We start from the raw sequence: 24,764 nt of genomic DNA, 5'->3' as shown, positions 1-24,764 counted from the left end.
ATGTGAAGCAATGGACAATAGATTGGTTTTGGACTATCTCTTGGCTGCTGAAGAAGGCGTGTGTGTGACTGCTGTTTACATACTCTCTTTCTAGGACTTCTGGCAATCTTTTACAATACCATGTTGATTTATATTGTTTGTTATACCATTACTTGCGTGTACAATTCATGTTTGTTACACCAAATCAAGCCTGTGACTGAGGGGAGGGTCATCACTAATAGCCTCTGGGTTATTTCTATGTGCTTACATAATACCTCCCATGCTAATGGATTAGTGCATAATAAGACCCTTCAGCCCAGAAACGCGCTAGCAACCCCCACTTTCCTTTGGTGCTTTTCATCTCCCTTCCTGAGATGTCAGGGAGGGCCTGATCATCTCCTTTCTGGTGCTTTCACCTCCTTTCCTGAGAAGTCAGGGAGGGTGTGATCACCTCCCCTTAGGGCCTCTGACCTCCCTGAGGAGTCAGGGATGGCATGACCACCTGTGTTCTAAAACAAAAGAAAGCGGGAGATGTAATGGGCTGAGGCTTGAGTTAATGCACTAAGGTCGCAAGCACGTGAGGCTAAATAGTAATGGGACCATACTCTATTAATATATATGCTTGGAGAAAAAATGGCCCCCACCCACTCTTTGTGCAAGTCCTGATGTGTTGTATAGGAAAAGACGATTTTGGTGAGTGGAGGCAGAGGGGCGGAAAGAGAAGTGGAAAGAGACTGCTAGCTGGTGTCTTGTTGCAGCTACTCACATTGCTAATCCCCCTTCACCTCAAAAAGAATAAAGATTGAAGATTTTCCCTTAACCCAAATTCCTGACTCCGGTTGATTTTAAAATACGCAGTCATCACAATCTAGAGGTGGGATCTCAGAAAAGAAATATTTCCTGAGGAAAATCATAAACTACAAGAAACAAAAGACAGTCACTAGAAGCAAATGAGGTTAGGCATCAGCAGATTGAAAGCCCTGAATGGGAAACCAGGCATCTTGACTGACACCTTGGGCCATGGAGTAAGGCACAAAGAACCTGTTTCTTGTAGGTTCTTAGGACTAAAGAGGGATGGAGAGCTCTATGGGAAAGAATGGCAACTTTTATCAGTCTTTCCTTCTACCTTTCTCCAGAAGCAAGCAACAGGGTTCAATCTGGCCACCCAGGGAAAGGAACAATGGCTAGAGGAACCAGTGATGGAGAAAGTTGTCTAGAAATCTAAATAGATGGAAACAGGATCCCTGGGGGGTCTAAATTCTTTTTTTTTTAGTCGGTATACCTAAGCTTTCATCCTTTTTCCTGGTTTGAGTTCCACGAGACAGCTTGTCTTTTCCACTGTTAATTGTTTAAAAACCTCTTTCCTTGCTAACTATATGCTCTCCCAATTTTATATTTATCACTCCTGGTGTCTATTGTATTTTTGTCATTTTATTTATTGTCACTTTGTCTGCAATCTCTTCTCCTAAATAAACCTACCTTTTGCCAAAGAATGGCTATTGTGAATTTTTCACATGACTGAACTCCAACCTTTGGTGCCTACCATCTCATCATTTGGTATTAAATCCCAAACATATCATTTGGAACGGGTAGTTGTTCTCCTAAATCACATCATTTGGGTCCATATATCACATCAGGGTAAAGCATCAATTGCAACAAGCACCACACAGTTATTGCTGTCCATTGGAACATTTATTTCTCAGGGAGAAAAAAAGTTTCAGACAGTCATATTATAGTAGGTAAAATTAACTTTTGTCTTCTTTACAAGCATAGATTTTTCTCTTTTTTTAATTACCTCTCTTATACCATCTGATATAAACAATTCTAGAAAGCAAATAAAGTCACTTTCTACAATAAATAGAGCATCGTGTGCTTCTTCACAGCAGACTCGACAGTGACGCACAGGCCTCAGTGCCACAGCAGGATCTGAGCCAATTCCCATTCTAAAATATCATTTTTAAAAAGAGATAGAGACAGAAAGACAGAGAATGGGGGCAGGGGAGAAAACCCCAAGGTCTTAAAACACAGGTTTAGACACAGGTCACAAAGTCCACAGCAGATCAACTACCTGGGGGAATGCATTGGCTCCTTTCAATAAAATGGCACTCACTGTGTGAGTTTACAAGACCCAGCCACACAATTGGGAGTTAGGGAGGTGGATTGAGGCAAGGGTGGGGTGGGGGAGGACTTTCAAGAAGAGAAACAATAGGCCTGAATAATTTAGAACAATATCTTACAACTATGTACATCACGTCCTTCCCTATCCACACGGCTCTAAGCATTATATTATTATTTTACAAAAAACCCAACCCCAGCCATCCTTTCAATGGCACAGACCTGTTCTGTTGGTTTACCCTTAAACTCTGGCTCATGTCCCAAATATATAAGTAGTGGTGGGTGGGTATTTTGTTTGTTTACTTCCCTTTTAAAAAGTTGACTGAGTAGAAATGGCAGTGATCTCCCCCAGGATTTCATTTCATCCAAAATTCCCCTATGAAAAATTTAAAACAATTAAAAAGAACGACAGGTTAAAAAGCAACGCAGTGCTTGGTGATCTGCAACCAGGCCCTGTGACTTTGGTGCTAGAGTATAGGGGGAAAACGACTGAGGGTTGGGGATAGAGAACAGATATCAACACTTGTGGTTGACAATCCCAGTTCACAGTTTTTAGGAGTTGGGGGGGGGGGGGGGAGAGGGTTGAGGGAGACACTGAAAATGAAAGGGTTTTTTGTTTTGTTTTTCTTTTTTTTGCAGGATTTTATCCTCCCTTTCACCTGAGGATTCTGCTGCAGGAATAACAGGGAGGAACAAGGCTGTGAAGATCAGAAGAGGGACAAGAGGTACTGCTGGCACAACTCGAGGGCCCAGCAAGCAGGGACCCTATCCACAATGGAGGATGAAGTTTGTGAAAAGAGAGGAAAGAAGTGACTAGGGAAAGGAGAAGAGTATTAGGACAGATACAGCCAGAGAGAAACAAGAAACTTTAAAATGCTAATGACATCCAGTGTCTACCAAGAGAACATTCTTCCCTATCATGCTGTTCTTCAGCCATAAAGTTAGAAAGTGGAGAAGTCTATCACTGCAATCTTGTATTAACGTTGTGTAACCTTAGCTACCCCAAGAGAAAAAACCTCACAGGATGCTAAGACACCTGTACACCTAGGGGCCAAAATAATGAAGTCTAACCCAGAGACAATATGTCTATTTCCTGATTCTAGGTTTTCCTGGAGATTGACATTACAGATGTTTTGCTAGCTTCTATCCTGGTCTTCTTGATAGTCTCACCTAGTGATTCTGCTCTTTAGAGCAGCCAGATCTATATGGAAACTGGGACTTTAAAAATAATTTAGTTGGTGATAATTTCTAACAATTTGGCACAAGAGTAAGCAAAGGAGCAAAAATGTGTGCAAGTGACAGAAGAAAAAGGGAGAAGAGGAAATCTTACAGAACAAGTGATAGCGAGCAGCAGAGGGGATGCACAAGCGGGGCTCAGCAAGATTCTCCATGGGACCCTAGTGTATCTACAGCACCTCTGGGTTCAAGGTCAGGTCCTTGCCCAATCCGAGGTGTCAAGTGGGGATAGTGATGGTAGCAACCCCTTGGGAATCAAGTGCAGGAGCCATCCTCCATAGCAGGTTTATCTCCCCAGCAGGGCCCACATCCAGCTTCTGTCCCTGCCTCTAACTGGCTCTTCAGTAAAAATATTCTCTGAAGGAGCTCAGCTAGGAATTTTTGGCACATGATAGGGCCGACCATGGGAGTCATGCTGTTGTCTACAACAGGACTTTCCCCATGGACTCTTCAGGCTACAGCCCCCTATCCTCCACAGCACCAGGGAGAGGCTGTCTGCCATTCGTCCCATCATGGGGAGGGGAGGGTTCCTCACTCCAGGATCAGAAGCAAAGGCAGGCAGGCCACATCCCACTCCTTTACAAGTAGCCAGAAGTGACAAAAGGATGGTGGCCCCGAACCCGGCTTAAGTGGATCATGGCACGGTCATAGGCCACTTGCACAGACTTGCGAATGCTTGTCTTGCGTCCCTCCAGCATCTTCAATTTGTCCACGGTATCTTCTACTCCGAGGGGGAGGACTTTGTCCCGAGGAAGCCACTGCCTGCAACCCAAACATAAGACCAACCCTGCTTATCCGGAAGCCCAGGTCATAAATAGGTACCTTGATATATATATATTTAACTATTTTTAATTTGGAAGGGCATTACTCTGAATTATCTTTACCAGTGCTCCCATGGCCCTCAAAGCTTAGTCTTTGAGTCATCTCCCTTTATATTCCTCATATCATTTCTAACTAGAGCCCTAATTCCAGAAAAGCAGAACAGAGAAGTTAAACTCCACAAAGCCAGTGGGAGAACAAAAGGATGAGGGACAGGAAGAGACAGAACTCTGACTAAGATGGAAAACCCTGAAGGCTATCTTAGAAGGTTTTCAAAACCAAATAAAAACAAAGAAAAAATAGCCAGAGTGATGAGCAATGTGTCCACTGGTATGAGGCTGGAGACAATAGAACCCAGCTTGTTCCCAGGGCCATTAGTGGATTAGATCTGGTTGAAGTTAATGCCCAGACCCAGAGACCCATCTAATTAGGCCTAGCCAGCTGAAGAGTCCCGTTTTCCTTGTTCTGACAAGCAGAGCCATCCAAGGGCTCGGTCCCAGCAAGTGGACTCCACAACACTGCAGGAATCAGGTAACTCAAGCAACAAAGGAACTCCATTGTCAAAAGATCAGCAAGATGGCACTTTCAGCTAATACCAAAAACAATCTAAGCTGCTCATACAGAGTCAGCTCACAGCCCCTCTCCTGCTCTCCTAGTTACTAAAACAATGTGAATAGGACAGAGACTGACCGCTCAGATCATTATTACTACGCCAGTTTCCAAAAGCTGAGAAAAGGTCATCTAGGTCCATAAGCAATACCCCATGGGAAGCCTCCAGACTTAATTTCAAACTGTCTAAGGCACTTAGCTAGCTGATTTAACAATCTTATCTCTCTGGAAATCAAGTGTCAGGGGAAAAGATGTAGGGAAAATTTACTCAAGAAGGAAGAAACAGAAGGCTATGAATGGCCACTCACCAGGTACGTTTGTTGTCAAAGAAGAGAACAAGGAAGAGTTTCTCTCCAGCCTCCACTTGCTTCTGCTCCCCCAGCTTTAGCACATCCAGGGGCGGGACAGGAATAGGCACACCATTGTGCAGGAGGCCCTCACGGGGCATCTTGGGATCAATAATCTGAAGAAACAAAGAACAAATGCCACCCCAGTAAGAAGAGAAATGGAATCAGCAAGTCTTCTTATACAAGGGATGAAGCTCTTAACTGTTCACCTCCAAAGCTGCCCTTTTAAAGAGTCTCAACCTCTGTCCACATGCCCACCTTTACAGAGGCTTTAAGACTTTATCTGCCCTGTTTCTCATTATCCTAGAGAGGAATTCTGAACAAATTCCCTTTTAGAATGTTCATTAATCTCCCTTGATCTTGGGCACAAGCCTGCTTCCTGAGATGTACATACAATATAATTTGAGGAAATCTGGGGAAATTTCTTAATGTGGGGGCTCATAACTGAATGAAACTGCTCTTGATGATACGAGGTAAATAAATTATCCTATTCATTTCTTATATTCATTTGGAAAAAGAGTCAGGACCAGTCTCTTCTTTTGTCCTTTTTTCCTCTTAAGCTATCACAATTCATTTCAGATGCATTCTGTGAATTGAGACATCTCAGACACATAAAGATGTTGCAAAAGTGGGTAGCCATGTGGCAGGAGATAAAGGGTTAATGCCACAACAGAGGTTATGCTACCATGAGAAATGTATTTCATATAGTTACAACATAATTACCTACATCTGTGTGTCCCAGTTTTTCCTGTTAAGGGTCTCAATTGCTTTGACCTCAACAACCTCAACAATCTTGGCTAGAATAATGTTATGGACAAAAGAAGACCTTTGGAGCTCCAAAAATGGATTTTACACAGAAGACCCAGTTTACAAGGCTGAGGATCAGAAGGCTAACAGAAAAAAGGTTATTAATAACAGAATTAATTCATAAAAATGAGTCTGGAAATTCCACCAACATAATATAATGCAAGATCCTCCTCAAGGACGGAGATTTTTTATTTTTGTTTTCATATCCCAATGTCTAAGAAAGAGCCCTGAACATAAGAGATATCCTTTCCACTTCCCCATCAATCACACTCTTAAAAGCGCTTCACTCTAGTGATCCTAATCCTAATTCTAGCATCTTTATAGTAATAATCCTTTAGATTTGTTTGGTGTCTTTCCACATCTCAAGGCTCTCTCACATGTATTGTGTTTTTTTAATTTACTTTAAAACAGCTCCCCATTTAACAGATGACTAAATGGAGACTCAGACAGCTAATGTGAGGTGATGGCCTTGTCATACAACTAGTTAGTGACAGAACCAGACCTCCCAATCTCTTCCTTTCAAGCTGTTCTCACTCCACTGCTGCCGCCACTTCCTCCTCACTCACTGTTCAGCTTCCAGAGACTGAGAACAGCTGGCCATTATTCTCTATACAATAAGCCCATAGGGACTTGAATAACCTGACTGAGAAAAGCTCCAGAGACTAATATTTTCTTATAAATTGCTCCTTACTCAAGTCTGGATTTTTTCCCACGTTCTCTATATTCTTCTTAAGATAAAGACCTGAAAACTGATAAAGCCTCCCATAAGAGGAAAAGGATAAAAATTACTCAGGAGGATATCTGGGTGTTTAGTCCAAGCCATGCTCTCCTGGCTATAGAGCAATCAACTAAGCCCCAACACGTGCAGACTCCAAATGACAGGACATAATTAAGATTATTGGTTTATATAAAAAGTCCTCACATATTTTGTCCTCATTCAATATCAGATGAGGTGTGTTCTGCACTCTGGTTTGCACTTGGGACTTAACAGAACTTGAAAATGGTAACTCAAAAATCTGTCCTAAGTAATAAGAGAGAAAATCTGCTATTGTTATGTTGTCTTTTCAAGCTTTTAAAGAAGTATTATACTAACTCTTTCATCTTTCATGAAGTCATTAGCCTTCAAGCCTATTTTTTAAATGTCACAAGTTATGGAAGTCTTATGTTAAGACCTTCCTTTGGCTCTGAGCTCTGTTCAGCCTTGCACATATCTCACTATCCTCTAACCCTGGATCCCCTAAGAGTCACAGTAGTAACAATAGATACAAAATAATGATTCTGTTACCTGGCAAATATTCTAAATATTCTTATTCCAGGCTTGGCTCTGTAGTTAGAGGAGTCTGGATTAGAAGTCAATCAATCGATCCACATTGGTTAAGTGCCTAATATGTGCCAGACACTAAGCTAAGTATTAGAGGATTTGATACTGCCTTGGCCACCCTTGCTTTGAAATATTCAAAGTAGATCAAAGTAGATCTGAAAACACCTGTTTCTTCATCAGCTCTATTTAATTCCCAGTATTGCTGATGCAGATCAACTCAGAACAACTATTGTGAAAGAGCTTTGAATCATGAAGAACATGGAAGAGATTAGTATGTTGAGCAGGGAGCAGAGCACAGTGAAACACAAAGGCCTCTGAGTTTGTTTCACAAGTGTCCCAAAATGGACACTTTAAGGGTATGAGGCTCTCCTGACTGGAGTATAAGCTTTCTTTGGTGATCATATGACCAAGTCACAGTTGTTTTTATGAGATACAAACTCAAGAGTAAAAAGAGCCTGGGTCAATGACTCACCAAGGCAGGGTAGGAAGGATAGCCTCGACACTTAGCCCACACCAGCTCCAGGGGCTCCAGGTCTGTGTTATCTTCCAAGGGCAACAGAAGGCTTCTGCCTGGGGGGTGGGGTTGAAGAGAAGGGAAAGAGACAATTTACTCAAAATGACATGCTCAGATTACGTACTTACTATCCCACATCCAATCCCTAAAGTGGCCCATACAGCTTAGGAGTTTCCAAGTAAAATTTCTACCCTCCCCTGAAATTCTTGACTAAAAGAAATTCCTTTAAAGTCTGAAACACAGCCCATTTAGTAAACCACTCACAAAGGTGCCTCCATTGACCAGGGAGGATTTAGTTGTTTCACCACTGCAGGGAAAAGAAAAGGCTTGCTGGAAAAGTTAAAATAACCTCTCTATTCCCCCTATTCTGTGATCCCAGTCTAGATCCCCATCATGGCTCAGCACCTCTTTATCTGCAAAGTATTCACAGCAGTGGCTGGGTGTTACCAGGAGATAGCCTGTGTAGAAGGCACCAACATGACTTGCAAAAGGACTCTTGGTTGGCAACACCCTGCCCATCTCCTAAGAGTAAAACCTATAATTTAGGTGATGGCTGCAAGGTAGGCTCTGGCCAAGCAAGTCAGAGGTTAGTGTTTGTATCTTTAGAGACAGCCCTAAAGACCTTACTGCCAAGTCTTGCTGTACATTATTTGTACATACTGTCAGTATAAACTGGCATCAGGCTGTTGGAAAAGAAACCCCAAAGAAAGTAAATGACTGCTTTGATTAACTTACATTAGGCTAGGGCAATGCAATACCACATGTGGAAATATCACATGTGGAAAAGACAGTTTTTTCTCATCTTCCATTTCTATGAGCAGTGCAGGTTCATACTCAACAGAGAAATGGAACAAAGCTCCAGAAGATCATTTTTTTTATCTTTGTGGTTTCTCTTCCTCACCTCTTGGGCTTTAGGGTAAGGGGGACATGCAAACCTAACCATTTTTATTCTTTTTGAGGGGCTTGCTTAAAAAGTTTTGACAGAATTAAAAACTGATGGAGTAGGAAGGACCTTAGGAATCAATGAAAGCAACCTTTCCCTAAAGCAACAGCTCTTGTGATAGGAACTACATGCCAGGGCAATTCAGTTCTTTTAGGAACCACTAATTCTTAATAGGTACTTTCTATGTCAAACTAAAACCAGCCTTTCCTGCAATATCCACTATTGGTCCTACTTCTGTTCTTTGGGACCAAGTAGATTAACTTAAGTCTTTGATGTGACAAATTATCAAATATTTTAACATTGCAAACTGTAATCCCCACCTAAGGCTTATCTTATCTTTTTTTTTTTTAATTATAGCTTTTTATTTACAAATATATGCATAGGTAATTTTTCAGCATTGACAGTTGCAAATCCTTTTGTTCCAACTTTTTCTCCTCTTTCCCCCCACCCCCTGCCCCAGATGGCAGGTTGACCAATACATGTTAAATATGTTAAAGTATAAGTTAAATACAACATATGTATACATGTCCAAACAGTTATTTTGCTGTATAAAGAGTCAGACTTTGAAATAGTGTACAATTAGCCTGTGAAGGAAATCAAAAATGCAGGCAGACAAAAATAGAGGGATTGGGAATTTCTATGTAGTGGTTCATAGTCATCTCCCAGAGTTCTTTCCCTGAGTGTAGGCTTATCTTTTCCAAGTTAAACATCAGTTTATTCAACTTCTCATAATTTTCAGAACCCTCAGCATTTTGGTTTTCCTTCTCTGAAGAGCTCTACTTTGTAAAATGTCCTCTTAATGTGGTACCCAGAGGTAGGTGGCACAGTGGATAGAGCATCAGCCCCAAGTCAGGAGGATTTGAGTTCAAATCTGACCTCAGACACTTAACACTTCCTAGCTCTGTGACCCTGGGCAAGTCACTTAACCCCAACTGCCTCAGGGAAAAAAAAAACAAACATGTGGCAGTTAGGAGAGACCTAAAGTTAAGGAAGGAGTTGAAAGCACTGTCTAAAATTTAATTTGGAGATAATGACATAAATCATGAAGAGCTGGAGAGTTAGTATACTGCAGTGAGCTGGGACTAAAGATACTTCTCTCCAAAATGGACAAAGAATAAAGTTCAGGTGGCTGATTTTCTTCAGAAAAGCCCACTAACACAGCAGCTGATTCCTCAGAGCTAGTTCAAACCATTAGTCTCACCTGAGCTGCTGTAGTCTGAATCTCCATTCACACCTTCCAGAAAAGGGACTCGAGAAAGAGCTGGTTTCCCACGGCTTCTTTTAGGAGGAGTCAGACCACTGTGCAGACGAAAACAAAGCGCAAACAAAACCATGACAAACCAACAATTTAGGTGAAATTCCTTAATGTATTTCAATCTTCCATACTTCCATATACACTGAAAGGCAAGAAAATTGCTGGATGGCTGATATGCCTAAAGTCATGAAAATCCAAAACAAGAAGCTCTGTACCTGGAAGGAACTTCAAGAAATAATTGTATTCACTCCTCAGTCTCTAGACAAGCCACACACAAAACCTTTCCCAAATAAATGAAAAGATGATGATTCCATAGCCTCTTCTAGTTTCCCATCCTAAACTCTCATTGTTCTTACAGACTAATTAGAATTGTTACTATTCAAATTATTTTCTGTTCAACAATGGATGAAAATAAAGTATAGGTAAGTTTTCAGATCTCAAAAAAGAAATTAAAGAGACATTCTGCTTTAATAAACAAAGGAAAGACTGGCTCTTTTAAAGTTAAAAAAGCAGGTTAACAAAATAGATTAAAAGGTGGCAGGTAGGTAGTACAGTTGATAGAGCACCAGCCCTTTAGTCAGGAGGACCTGAGTTCAAATCTGACCTCAAACACTTAATACTTCCTAGCTGTGCGACCCTAGGCAAGTCATTTAATCCCAATTGCCTCAGCAAAAAAAAAAAAAAAAAAAAAAAAAAAAGAAAGAAAGAAAGATAAAAATAAGGGTTCTTGGGAAAATGCTAAATATCAACTTACCCAGAATGCCTCTTAACTAAGAGGCAATATGGAATAATGAAAAAAGCATTGGATTTTGAGTCAAGAGATCTGAGGATTCGAATTTCATGCCAACCACTTTCCTTTAGCTATAGCTAAAACAAGCAAATCATTTTCCATTTTTAGGCCACTTGTCTGATCTGTAAAAATGAGAGCTTTGATATTCCTAACTTCTAAGATTCTTTTCAGCTATGATTTTACATAAGATATTTAAGCAATAACAAAGTAAATGCATTGTAGACAAGTGGTGTAGCAGAGATACTGATGCATCTGGAGTACGAAAGTCCTGAGTTCAAGTTCTGTCCCATACACTTAAATTGTGTGATCCTAGGCAAGTCATTTGATCTGCCTACCTCAATCTGTCAAATGACGATAATAATCACATCTACCTTCCCAGGGTTATTGTGTGGATTAAAAGAGAGAATATTTATAAAATGCTTTGCAAATCTTAAAATTATAAATGCTCACTATATTATTTATTAAAATGAATCAGAATCCTTCAAGGACTAGGATTTGTTGTTTACATTAAAACTAAGACCAATTTGCTTCATGTGCCAAAAAACTTCTGTCCCATAATCAGACTGCATCCTTATAATCACCTTGCAAATAGAACCAAGTAAAATGATAGTTCAGTAAAAACCCGCCCAGAAAGACACATAAAACAGCCATTCTAAACACCCAAACTCTCAACTATCACTTTCACATGTTTTATTTATCAGAAGAGGACAACTTAGATATTGTGGTAGATCTGTAATCTCCTTATATGGATATTCCCTCCATCTACAAAGACACAACTTATTCTTGCTAACCCATCATATGTTATTTTTAGATACATTCTATTCCAAGTCATCCAGAGAGTCCATTCAGCAAACCTGGCATCTTGCCCTATATCTCTGACATCATGTGGATACCAACTAAGCATATAAGTTAATGATCAGTTACCCCTCAATGTTATCTTTTATGTCACTTCTCTTGCACATTTCTTCACTGGTAATGGAGTGTGTACCCCAAAGTCATACAAACAGTGATGGTTACACTGTGCTTCAACTTGGATTCTTCAGTTTGTATAATCTGACCCACAGACATACCTTATCATTGAAAGAATACTGGGATTAAAAAGACGGGCTTTGGTTTCAGGGAGAGCCTTGAGTCATTAAAAACAAAAAAAAAACCAAAAAAAAAAAAACTTTGCAATTCCCCAAAGGCAATCTTCTTCAATTCTGGACCCAACTAATTTTCCAAGTACAGTGTCTATACAACACATACATACATATGCTCACACACACAGGAAATTTTGCATATATACATAATATTATATATTAAACATATACATTTTTATATGTATATAAAATGTGCACAGAATTGTTTCTTAGATTTTTGGTTAAGATTTCAATTTTCACACACACAAAAATAACTATTCTTATAAGTTTCACATTTGTTATGTCCTCTAAACAAGGAAAACATATTAAATAGATTTTCAGAATGAAGAAATAGAATATGAGCTGGTTCCAAACATTTCACACAGCAACCCAGTATTGCAGAACTTCTGTGAATAGTGTATCTTCCCTAGGAATCTATATTTTATATGGAAAAAAAGATATTTTTCTTTCTTTAATTTATTCCAGATTCCTAAGTAGAGTTTTGTTTTTTGCATAATCTATATTCATGACTTTCCTTAAGGCATAGAAGAGTATTATAGCAGCACTTGCAAGAATCAAGCTACTACTAACATAGATAAATGGAAAAAAATCATTCTCTAAGTGGAAAAGTGAAAATAATCAACTCAGGAATAAGGCTTAAGGACAGGAAAACTGCAATTTAAGAGATATACATAAGAGCACACAAGGCAAGACCCCGTAGGCAGCAGAATCTGAATGGCAAGAGAAGAGAAAGCTTCATGAACAACAAGGTAAAGGTAAAGTCACTTCACCCACAACTGCTGACTACCCCATCAGCAAAAGGTATACAAAGCAAAGAAACTTGGGAGTACCCAGCATCTCCATAAACCCTACTGGGAAGGCAACTCTGTGAAGAAGGCACCAGCCATCTCTATCCAGGGTCAACTAACCGCCACACAATATGTAGGTATGTGAACACAGCTAAAATAACAAGGCAAATGAAAGAGATATAGGAGGCAGATGGGCCAAGCAGGTCAATTCACCTTCACCCCTCAAACCCTAATGGAGTTGATCCAGAACCCTGATTTCAAGAACCTTGGAAATGTCAACGCTATTTGGGCACTAATGGCTCAGTGCTCAAAGTCATGCTAGGAAGACATTCCTTTGGAGATGCAACCTAGCAATTGCTCTTGGAAGATCCCAAAAAGAAAGTTCTGTCACTAAAGTCTTTAGCACCATCAAATGGTTCAACAGCAACACTTCCTGATTTTATAACAAAATCACATTAAAGAAAAGGCAACACCATCTGCTTTGCTGCTGCATCCTCAAGTAGGGAACTTTTCCAACTGACTTGCACCTGAAACTTCCATGAGTCTTTTCTCCATTAGAATGTGAGCTCCTGTAAATTTTATATTTGTGTCCCCCATGCTAAACAATGTTTTGCACATAGTAATAAGTGTTTAATTCATTCGTTAGAATGTTACTGTCATTGAGAGATTCCTGACAAAAGAGGCTTAAGACCAAAACTATAAAGTGAGGTCTTTTAGAACAAATGCTGAAGAAAGTAACCAGACATCCCAGAACTTCTGGGAGGTCTTTGATAGGAAGATGAGTTGCATGATGTTCATCATGAATTCTCTAAACTGAGAATAGTTGTGATCTAGGTTCTCAGTATTTAGTTTTGCTAATCCATGTAACAAAACAGGAAGAGGAAGTACAACTTGTCTGCATGTTTTATTTTTTTTTTAAAGAGGCTTAAAAACTGTTGTATTTTCAAACCAAATGTAATACTCATTAATTTCTATCCAGAATAGAAAATTGTTTTTCATGTGTCTTATGGACAAAAAATACCCTACATGAGGAATAAAGAACTAGGTCTACCTCACAGTTTATGCAATTAGTACAGGGACATTTAATTCTTTCTTAAGGGCTATCACAACCATAGAAACAAAAAGAATTTTCTAATCTAATTATTTATATTCTAAGAAATTTGTTATTTCATTTTCCTAAATGAAACTGAGATTAGGATTCCTAATCCCATTTAACAAATATCATGGAGGTGATTTCTGATTACTTAATCTGATTATTAATGGAGAAAAGTTTAAAATCTTTTAAGAGCTTTCCCATTTTTCATCTGTTTGTTGCCCTTTCAGTTTCATCCTCATATGTCCTTTAAGTGATTGAAACTAATTTGGTCTCTTTGTTTCAACTTTTTGAAAAGTTGTTTACTCTTCTAATTCTTCTTTTTTATAAGCTGATATTTTTAATAAATTCACTATCCTTTCCTCTATTAAATTTTACAAATGAGTTTAGAAATTGGTGATATCCTTGACAACCATCTCTTTCCATTTAGCAAAGAGGCAAAATTAATTAAATAATTAAAGTAAGGCTGATGTAATTTATAAGGCTCTTTTGGGTCTCCAGAGTGTCTCTGTTCTTTTATGTATTTCCCATTTCTTGATGCCAGTGTAAGTAGGTCATGTTAGATTTGAATCAATGGCATACCATATCTTATTTTTAGTCCTTTTTTTAGTTTGGTACTAGTTTTGAACTTTACTCTTAACAAGTTGCTGGTCTAATTACAGGGGTAACAGATTTGAAACATGGAGATTCCAAATCAGCAACCAGGTGCTTAACTGATCTTTTCATTTTCAGTAAGGTTATTTTGTATATACATCATGTCCAGAGTCTTCCATTTCTCTCTTCATGCACATGAGGTTTCTGTCAATAAAATCTTTGGACTCTTTGTTTTATTCCTTGAACTATTTTTTTTCCCTAATTATTTTTCACCATGCTTCTCCTGATTGCACTGAAATCACAAAATATTCATAAAGGGTGTCTCTAACGTTTCAATGGAATTTTAAACTACTAAAAATTAAAAAACTTTGGGAATACCCTGGATATGTTTATTTAATTGGCTGGTTTACCTAAGCTACAATTAGTTATATGGTGACCTTTTTGCAAATGCTTTTCATGGACAATGCAATGAGATGACCAAATTTTCTAAAAAAAAAAAAAAAAAATTACAATTTTTGTAGCCCTTAGGTACACAATAAACCAATTTTCCCATAATTGCCTTAACAATTTATTTGCCTTGCCAAGAAGAACCTATGAGTCAGCCTAGTAGATAAAGTCCTTTATGGACTATTTGCTTTTTGTATCTGTTTCCTCAGTACCTAGTACAATGCCTAGTACATAGAAGATACATTAAAAAATACTTGCTAATTAGCTTCCATTTAGCTGTTAACTTCTTTTTTGCCTTTGGGTTTCATTATAACTGGAATGGCAACCTTGATAATTCAGTTCTTTCAGCAGTTATGGTCTATTTTGTGATCTTAAAACAAGCTTCACACTTAAAATACAAATAGTTAACATTTACAGATAAGGTAAAATTTATGATACTTAGGCTCTTCTGCTTCTTTTAATGGCACATTGTCAGTATCCCATAGAAAGTAGAATAATGAACCACATGGATGAGAGTCATTTTGTGTTCTTTAGGTCTTTTTGTTTGCTGTAGTCAATGAATTCATCATTAAGTGGTTGCACTACTGGTGATAATTTTCTTGATACTTAGTCTAGTAAGAGGACTATGGGACCATAAGTTTTAAAACTAGTCAAAGCCTCTCATTTTAAAGAAAATTCAGGCCGAGGGAGGGGAAGTAGCTTTTCAAGGTCACACAGGCAATAATGACAGAACTGGGATTGTAAAAATCACTCAGAGCAAAAACTTCCATGGGGATTAACAAAAATCTGTCCAGTGTAGCTTAAAATTTTGCCTGCCAATTCATTTGGTTACACCAGAAGAATAAGTTTTTTTTGTAAAATCTAGGTTTATGTTATTTTAAAGTACATTCTAAGGCTTTCTTTTTATGTAGGGTTGTTCATTTTTTATTTGTGTCTGACTTTTCATGACCCCATTTGGGGTTTTCTTGGCAGAGATACTGGAGTGGTTTGCCATTTTCTTCTTCAGCTCAGTTTATAGATGAGGAAACTGAGGCAGAATGAAGTGACTTGCCAGGATCACACTGCTCATAAGTGTCTTAGGCCAGATATGAACTCATAGAGTAAGTGTTCCTGACTCCAGGCCTAGCACTCAACTCACTCCACCATCTAGCTGCCCTTTAATGATCTTCAGATAGCTTTAAAAAAAAATCACTAAAGTTCTTTAATCTCTCTGAACTCAGAAATTCTACTGTGGAAGGAAGCCCAATAGTCGGTACAGTTCTTAGTATCAAAGGGAACCCAGGCTGAAAACAAGGAAGGTGGTCTCTGCCTTAATATTTCAAACGCAGGATTTTGTTATCTATATACCACTCTGTAATCAAAGGGAGAAATGACGAGATTAATTCTGGAAGTCTCTTCCTTCCTGATTTATTATTCTCTCCTACTTCCCTTTCTCCTTGTGCTTTGTTCAGCACCAGTTATACAACAGATAGTCAATAAAGACCTAGAGAAACTCAGAGTTAGAAAACACTTTGAAACCTTAATGACTAATAGTAAGAGTTTTTTCCATCATGAAAAATATCCATCATTTCTACTTATACATTTGAGCACTGGATTTAGAATCAGAAGGTCTGGGTCTAACTGGATTATTTATTGATTATTCTCATGTTGGTTATTTATTACCTGTGTAAACCTGGGGAAAAAAAACTTCATTTCTGAGTCCAAGAACTACATAATATCTAATAAGGTTCCTTCAAGTTTAGTAAAAACAAACCAAAACAAGCCAAAACAAAAAACAGAGAAGCTTGAGACCTTTGAAAGATAGTTCAAAAGTCCTTATAAGCATCCTTTCTGACTAACAGCTTTCATTCTTCAAAGACCATCACCCTTCTGCCAGCAGGTGGGGAGAAGGTTTGAAGTGTAAAGAAGAAAGAAGCCATCTTCCAGGCAATCCAGTTTTCTGTTTTGAATGTGTGCCCTCCATTTGACTGAAATGTTATTTTGTCCACTTTGCTCTTGGTCAGTTATTATTACCATACTTTTCTACTTTCCCTTGCCAGAAAAGTGGCCTGAAGCCACAGGGACCAAAGTCTTTAAGACCATGGATACACCCATGAAGTTACAATCTTCTTGGCCCTAAAAATAAGAACCAAGGAGAAAAGAAACCAAAACCAAACAAACAAATAAAACAAATGAAAACCATAATGGAAAATCAATCTGTTATTGTACAGAAGCTAAAGGGAAGGGACAAGAATAAACAAAAAGATGAGGATTTAGGAATTGAAGTCCTTACCTGCAAGTTTCAAATGCCAGGCCACCACCAAGACCAGAACTACATTCTGAATCAGACCCACTTTCTGTGTGCTTCCCAAAGCCGTTGGTGACTCCTGCCAAGGACGGACACACACACACATACACACACAAACACACAGTGAGCTATGGTGCATAAATTAAAATTCCCAACACACACCACTAGTTTAGGGCAGAGTGGAGGGAGATGGTAGCAGCTATTCAAATAGTTTACTGGCCAGGGCTTTACTATGTCAATGACTGAATATATATTGGCAAGGTGAATTTTTTTTTAAAGGCTAATGGGTTTTGACTAATAAAAAAGAATTCTCATTTCTTCCCCTGAAATATTTACGTACATACATTTCACTTTAAAGAGATGAACACACTCTATATAGGCCAACATTTGAATGCAAAGGCAAAAAACTGAAGCCTTCCCACCCTCATAATTTTCACATGAGTCCAAATTTTTCTTCTCATTTGAAGACTAGATGGTCATCAGAGAGCTTTCTCTGTCCTTCTGGGACCCCACTTTCCTTGTTTTAAATGAACATTCACACCCCTATACAACATACTGCTTGAAATAGGCAGTTGTCCTTCTTTTGGGAGAGGGGAAATCAGGAATTAGAAACTAAAAAAAGAACAGCCCTGAAATATGCAGCAAAGTTAGAAAGACATAGAAAGGTGTCAACAAAAACTAAATGTCTCATACTATACTTATAATGCACCTGTGCTGGAATGAAAGCCAGAATTTCCGAGTTCTAATCCCAGTTCTGGCAACTCATATGATGGTTGAGTCCCTTCCCCTCTTCTCTCAATCTTGGCTCCCCCATCTGTGAAACAGAAAGAATACCTTATCTTGTAGGAATCTGATTAAGTAAATGAGAAGAGATCTATTTATAGCAAGGAGCTCTTTAGGAGGAATTGAAAACTTTCTCAAGTCATACCAGATCACTTTCCTGATCTCAGTGGCTCAATTGTTTGATAACAGAGTCCCAAAGTAAATTCAGGGACTATGCAATGAACAGGCATCCCCACTTAAGTTCTTGTACAATACATCATCCATACCTCAATTTGTGGGTAAAACAGATGGCCAAAGAGTTAGACTATTATTTTGTGTCTGGCAATAACTGTGTCATCTTAGTGAGGTTCCTTAATAACTGTGATTCTGTATCTAGTCTATTAAATGGGACTATTGTACACATTGGTAGTACCCATTTCACAAAATTGCAGTGAGAATCAAGTAGCTCTAATTCAAATATAAAGCATTATTATTCTAATTACACACTACTCACTGGCCTAAATGAGGCTAGGAAATGAGCAGATTCTAACTATATTACACTGCCTATCATCCATATGCACCTCAGTGTCTCTCAGAATAGACATTAAATTTAATAACTAATCCCCTAAAGCAAGACCAACCTAAGGGTGGTGTCAATGGTTAAGTCTAATTCTACAGACTATGTACATATATAGTTCTGGACAAAAAAAAATAAGTACATTTGGAAGAGGAAAACAGGTGAAGGATACACCATCTGGCTGATGGGGAAATGGTGGGAGGAGACCCAAACTATCTCTTGAAGGATTTAAGAGCATCTTCTAATTCTTCCCTCCTCTCAAAATCAAACAATTCAGGTTCCTCCAAACACCATCAAGCCTCAACTCCTCAATTTGGTTTTCAGGGCTTTCTTGGCTTCTGAATCTCAGACCCAAGATTGAGGATGATAACATTTGTACTACACTAACATTGTACAACCTGAAGGTCCATTACATCAAAGCATCTTAAACTGAAATTTGCAACCCTATAGGATTATGTAACTGAATGTGGGGTTTGCAAAATTATGATTTATTATCAGTAAATGTTTGATAGGCACACCTATTTTACATATCTGAAGATTCAGGAGAAAAGGAGTTGTGAGTGGAAATAGTTTAAGAAGCCTGGCATTTTATGCCCCTAAGTTAAAAAGGGAGCTAGATATTGTGACAGTGTGGCTGATTAAATCTGCAGAGAAAAAGTCTTTCCCCACCCAATAGCAAAGAAAGAGATAAGATCAAAAAAGGATTTAACTCTGTCCCTATCTGAAAAGATAGGAAAGGGACAGAAAAGAGTAAGAACCTGCCAATCAACTCTACACTACAAGCAATCCCACCCCACACACAAATACAAGTTAAAATCACTTCTCAGGATTCATTCCTATTCATTCACTCTTGCTGGAACTATTCCCCAGCAGCCTATATTCAAGTTGGCCCAATTTCATCTCTACTTTCAGCACACAATCATGCTCATTCTCACCCAGAGAAAACTAAAACATTCCACCCGGGCAAATGCTACTCATTCTTAGAGGCCCAGTTCAAGTCTCACCTCCTCAACTAAGTGTTCTCTAACTATTCAATGCGATCTGTCTCTTTTCATCAAACGTAGCTGGCACTCATCTGGCAACAAATACACTGCTCTATGGTACCAACATCTTAATGCCCATACAACTTGGCTACCAACAAGCTATTAGATTCGACCACCTAGATTGTAAAGACGTACTTCTCTGAAGTCCCTGCTGTGTCTAAGTCAGCAATAAACAAACATTAGAAAATGAAGATGAAACTGCTGGTTGACTGAATCTCTTGATTACTTGTAGCATGTAAAACCAGTTTGGGTTACCTGACCCTCAAACAACTAGCTTCCACAGGGTTTATCAAGGAGTAAGTGTCTACTAAAGTGTTCTGAGTCTGCCCCCAAGGATAGTACAACTGGCCAGCTGATAAGCAGAAGCAAACATTAAGCCACTCCTTATTCCCTGAAGCACAAGCAGCAGCAAGCGGAGCCACAGGTTAGGTCACCTGTCTCTTCCACCTGCTGAGGAGACTTCTCCCCATCACTCTCGCTGCAACTCCTGCTCTGTGGTCGCTTCCGAGCTTGCCTCTCATCTTCGGTACTGGCTGGGGAGGCAGGCAGGTCCATCAGACTGTGCTCCTCTCCGTTTTCAAGGGCCCCATCGGGGCTTCTTTGAAGTTTGACCCCATTCTTGGCCTTTTTGAAAAGGACAGAGGTACGCCGGCCCACACCATTAAGGGAGGACATAGTGGACATCTCAAGGGCTGGAAGGGAGAGTCTGTTAAAACCATTGTCACTCAGCAGGTGCTGGAAGGGCTGGCTCCCTCGCTGTAATGGCACCATGTCCAAAAATTCATCCTCCATCTTCCCATATTTTGAAAGCCGAATTGGGATTTTGCTCTCACTAATGGGTTTCAAGGTTGGAGGGTCCTGGAGGGAATCCAGATCAGACAGAGAAGGTGCTGGCCCCGTAGGTTCCAGAGTTGGGGGGTGAGGAGGCTTGATATCATCTGCTAGAAAGAAAAAGAATCTGCTTGAACATTATAGATAGAGTCATGTCCCCCCTCCCCCCCCCACAAAAACTAAAAAACAAAAAAACAAAAAACCCATGATTTTTAGCCCAAAGGAATGAAAGCACATGATTTCCTAGGACTTATCAAGCCTCAGAAATCATCCTAAGATGTAGATTTAGGGGGAATGAGGAAGCTTTTAAGTTTATCAACTAAGCTGATTGTAGTTCTGATAGTACATAGAAAATTTCCTTTGACTTGACCAAGTGCTTTCTTTTTTGTGATTCCATTTTGCTTCAGACCACCCACATGAGGGAAGGAGGAGGAGCATTAAAGATCCCTGGTTTACAATGCTGAAACACATTTAAGTGACTCATCCAGACTCACAAAGTCAATGAAATCAAAAATGAAGTCTCTTGACTCCCAAGTCCAAAGCTTTATCTATCTATCTATCTATCTATCTATCTATCTATCTATCTATCTATCTATATCTCAGTAAGCTTCAGGCTACCTGCCCCTATCATTCTCTCTGCCACATCTCAGACCTAATGGGACCTTCTCCATAAATTTGAACCCTGCTCATGTGAGACAGCACCAGACCCCAAAGAAACTAATATTCATCATACCAATTCATCCAATTTCTGAGAGACACAGTCTCAAAACCCAATTTCAGACCAAATCCCCAGTTGTGCCACCAAGATACCTCTCCCCCACTGGGGAAAAGAAATGAAAAGCAATTCCCTTCACTAAATACCTAAAGTCTCTAAGTGAGTTCTTCCTGGAAGCAACTTGCAAATTTGACTCTTCTGGATAGGGCCCATAGGGTATTACATTTCAAAGGGAACTTGGAGACAGACAACCTAATGCAGCTTCCTCACTGTACAGAGGAAAAAGCAGAAGCCAAGACAAGGGAAATGACTTGTCCAGATCCCAGAGCAGGGCAGTGGCACAGCCAGGATTAGAATTCAGTTGTCCCACCTTAGAAATCGGAGGATTACAGGTTTGAAACTTCAAAGGATCATCTAGTTTAACCTTTTCATTTTTACAGATGAGAAAACTGAGGCCAAAAGAGCGACTTATCCAAGATCACACCAAGTTCTAAAGCAGCAGAGGTGAGATTGGAGCGTTTTCCTGACACTGAATCCAATACGCTTCCTGACCCAGGCTCTGCATTGCGCTGAACTTCCTCTAGTCTCTCATTTCCACATCAAAACCTGTTCTCAGATCCTCCATGCATACTGAGGTACAAGTAACTGTTAACAGCTTCAGGTATTACTGTACCAGGGATTCTGGCAATTCAACTGGTGCTAGAGCCTTAAGATATAAAAATGAGGCTCTAGTGATGGGCTCACAGGCATCCACCCACCAGTTGGGAATCAGCAGGGAGTTGTCTGGGCCTTCCCTATCAGAAACTTTAACAACACTTGGCCCTGCCTGTGCACACCTCTCACCTTTCTCCCCATCCTCCTCTTCCTCTCCATGCAGGGCCTTTTCCACCACGTCCACCTCCTCCCGGGGCCCTGGTGGCAACTCCCCATTGGGCACCATCTTGTTTGGCTGCTGCTGTGCCAGCTTTTGCCGGAGGGTGTTGATCTCCCGCCGCAGCAGGCGAACACGGCGGGTCCGAGCCCCACTGGATCGCATCGTGCTCACCAGGTCCAGCTTCTCCAGAAGCTCCTTCAGCTGCACCTCCAGGGATAGGTGAGCCCGGTTCTCTGGGAGGAGGATGTTGTCCACTGCCAGGGAGAAGGGAGGACAGAGGGGGCTGAAGGACCAGCACGGCCGAGGGCAAGGGGAAGGAGCTGAGTCCTCTGGATGAAATACACTCTCCTGAAATGCCTGGGACCGGAGCTTCTAGCAGAGTCACTGTAGAGCCTCAGCCCTGGCAATACCACTGCACAGAGGGGAGCCAATTGGGCAAGATCAGAATGTGGGAAGCATCTGCAGGAAGCAGCTCACAATCAAGATTGGGCTTCTTGGAAGGGGTCAGAGGCAAAAATTTCCTTGCCTGGTTGACTGTCTGGCTTCTACAGCAGAGCCAAAAGCCTTGAGGATCAATGCTCTGAGCTCAAGTAATTCAGTCTTTCTGTTACCAACCTACTCACCCCCAAAGAGACCGACAGACACCAGCATGCAAGCCCCATAATACCAACCACACAAGGAAGGGGAAGCCCAAGAGGAGAAGCCTTATGAGAAGCTCCAGCCTCCTAAGCCAGTTTTCCAAAGTGCTCCTGCTGTCCCTGTACCTTTTGAAATGAGCTAAATGCTTTCGGTCTTGAAGAAGTTCCTGTTCTGCAAAGGGCAAGCCCTAGCCAGGGCCCTCCCCACCCTGAAACCAAGACACACAGTGTATATAACCAGTCCTGTTTCCCACATATGTCCCATTACCTACCAGCTTTTACTGTCCAAATGAATTTTCTCTGGCCCTCTAACTCTGCCAGTGATAGCCTAGCCCAGCCCAGCTGCTTAGCCACTAGTTTTCCCGCCACCCCAAGCTTCTCACCGTCCTCCCAGGAGAAGCGATAAAAGTCCTCCATTTTGGGTGACTCAGGTAGGTGGGTTCCCACCTCATGGTCATAGCCGATGTTCTCTGCTTGCCGCCGGGCATGCCGCAGGACAGCCCCTCCCAGGTCCCTTAAGCGGACAGCTGCTCGGTGGAAAATTGTGTCTTTAGCATTGTACTTCATACAGTTGGTAACCATAAGGTTAAAGTCCTCCTCAAATTCCTCCAGGGTGCGGTACAGATGGGACTCCAACTTCAGCCTCATGGTGGAAAAATCCATTGGCTCGGATATGAATTCCAGGTAATCTGGAACCTAAACATATAAAACCTGTACAATTACAAAAACCATTTACTAGCCAAACAGAGTGCACCCTTCAACGGCACTCTTAGCTGCCCCTTCCAACTGGTCCTGCTAAGCTTACTGGCAATTCCTTGCCTCTCTTCTAAAATTTGCCCTTTCCTCCACCATCACCTCAGGGCCCCCATCATTCAACCCATCCCACTTTCAGCTATTTAATTTGTGAGGCCATTTTCCAGGGTACCAACTCTTTATCCTCTTGGAAAAAGAGTCCTGGTTCCAATTAAAAAAAAAAAAAAAAAGAATACTGGTTCCCTAAACCTACTCCTTTTCCACCTAATCCTATACCTAAGACCTCTTTAAAACTATATCTGGTCTGGAAGCTCTCTTAAATATTATATTGCTGTCCCAGCAGTGCCAATACCATAGACAAGTCGACAGGGGCAGTTTGGTGGCAATGATGGTGAGGAAAAAACTTGCCTCACTCAGGTTGACAGGTTCAGCAAAGATTTGGGCAGAATCTTTCTCCTGTAGAAGATTCAGAGTTGTGCGCAACAAGACATTAAAAGGAGTCAGCTTCAATTCCATTGCAGCCTGCTGCACCTTGACCTAAAGAGTCCAGAAGAAGGAGGAAAGGTGATGAGTGAGAATTTGCATGTTTTCTCCTATCCCCCACCCCACCTCACCATTACAACACTTATTCTTGTTAAGATGGCTAGCTACACCACCCATGTAAAACTGGTAAGTGCTGACAAGAGTCTGTAGCAGGGATGGCGAAATTGCCAACCCTCAACACACAACAGTGAAAGGGCAGGCAGAGTATAGGGCAGGCAAAGCATAGGACGGCTTAGAAAAGAAAGCTTCATGCCCTGCTGCCCATGCTAAAGGACGACTACTTCCTGCTCACCACTTAAAGCAGTAATGACAGATGGCCGAGTATGCACCAGAAATCTCATGAAGGGTTAGCACAGCTGGTGCAGACCCAATGATCAAAATCCCAAGTTGTTCCTCTTGGCTCCAGAAATTGAGCCTAGGCTGTGCTGCCCAGTCTACAAGGTATAAACTTGGTACTACAGCTTTCAGTCATGGGCCAGAGAGAGTTCTGATTGCTCCTCTGGGCCCTGCTGAGCTCCTGTGGTTATGAAGCTGGTCTAACATGATTTCACAGAAAGAAATTAAAATATACCCACTCTGCCTTTGTGGCTCAACAAGACTACTTGCCTTGCTTCTATAATCAAAGAGACCAGATCTGGATCATCATGTTTTATCCAGATGTTAACAAAACATCTAAACACCTAGGGATTATAGAATAGACTAAAACAGTTCATACCATCAAGATGTGACTCTCACTGGGCAATTAAGATATGCACACGGAGCATTAAGTAACAAACAATGAAATGCCAAGCGAATAACATAAGATAGTGCTACAGAAATCTAGATAGACCCCAGAATGGGGCCAAGGCTAGATAGTCACCTGTTAGATAGTCACAGAACAGATTTTGACAGTACTCAATGACATTTGGGAATTCAGTGATTGGCTTTTCCCTTATTTGGCCA

The 24,764-nt window shown here is 40.5% G+C and overlaps 1 protein-coding gene across 7 annotated transcripts in view; it reads right to left on the bottom strand.

Annotated features, from left to right (window-relative positions):
• Positions 1-1,649: 1,649 nt before the first annotated feature.
• The window catches only part of BRPF3 (bromodomain and PHD finger containing 3), a 33,634-nt gene continuing 10,519 nt past the window's right edge, over positions 1,650-24,764 (bottom strand). For 2 of the 7 annotated variants that reach the window (XM_051996548.1, XM_051996550.1), the window contains exons 5-14: positions 23,688-23,816; positions 22,910-23,222; positions 21,858-22,142; positions 19,903-20,409; positions 17,796-17,900; positions 17,072-17,165; positions 9,892-9,989; positions 7,706-7,803; positions 5,067-5,221; positions 1,650-4,092 (exon numbers count right to left, since the gene is read on the bottom strand). In XM_051996548.1, the coding sequence (XP_051852508.1) occupies positions 3,909-4,092; positions 5,067-5,221; positions 7,706-7,803; positions 9,892-9,989; positions 17,072-17,165; positions 17,796-17,900; positions 19,903-20,409; positions 21,858-22,142; positions 22,910-23,222; positions 23,688-23,816 (1,968 nt within the window). In that variant the 3' untranslated portion in view covers positions 1,650-3,908. The remainder of the gene's footprint in view (positions 4,093-5,066; positions 5,222-7,705; positions 7,804-9,891; positions 9,990-17,071; positions 17,166-17,795; positions 17,901-19,902; positions 20,410-21,857; positions 22,143-22,909; positions 23,223-23,687; positions 23,817-24,764) is intronic. The other 5 variants (XM_051996549.1, XM_051996551.1, XM_051996552.1 and 2 more) reach the window with 5 other exon arrangements.

The sequence above is a fragment of the Antechinus flavipes genome, chromosome 4 (genome assembly GCF_016432865.1).
Source record: "Antechinus flavipes isolate AdamAnt ecotype Samford, QLD, Australia chromosome 4, AdamAnt_v2, whole genome shotgun sequence".
NCBI lineage: Eukaryota > Metazoa > Chordata > Mammalia > Dasyuromorphia > Dasyuridae > Antechinus > Antechinus flavipes.
The sequence above is the reverse complement of the archived record's forward strand: the minus strand, read 5'-3'. Positions and strand labels throughout refer to the sequence as shown.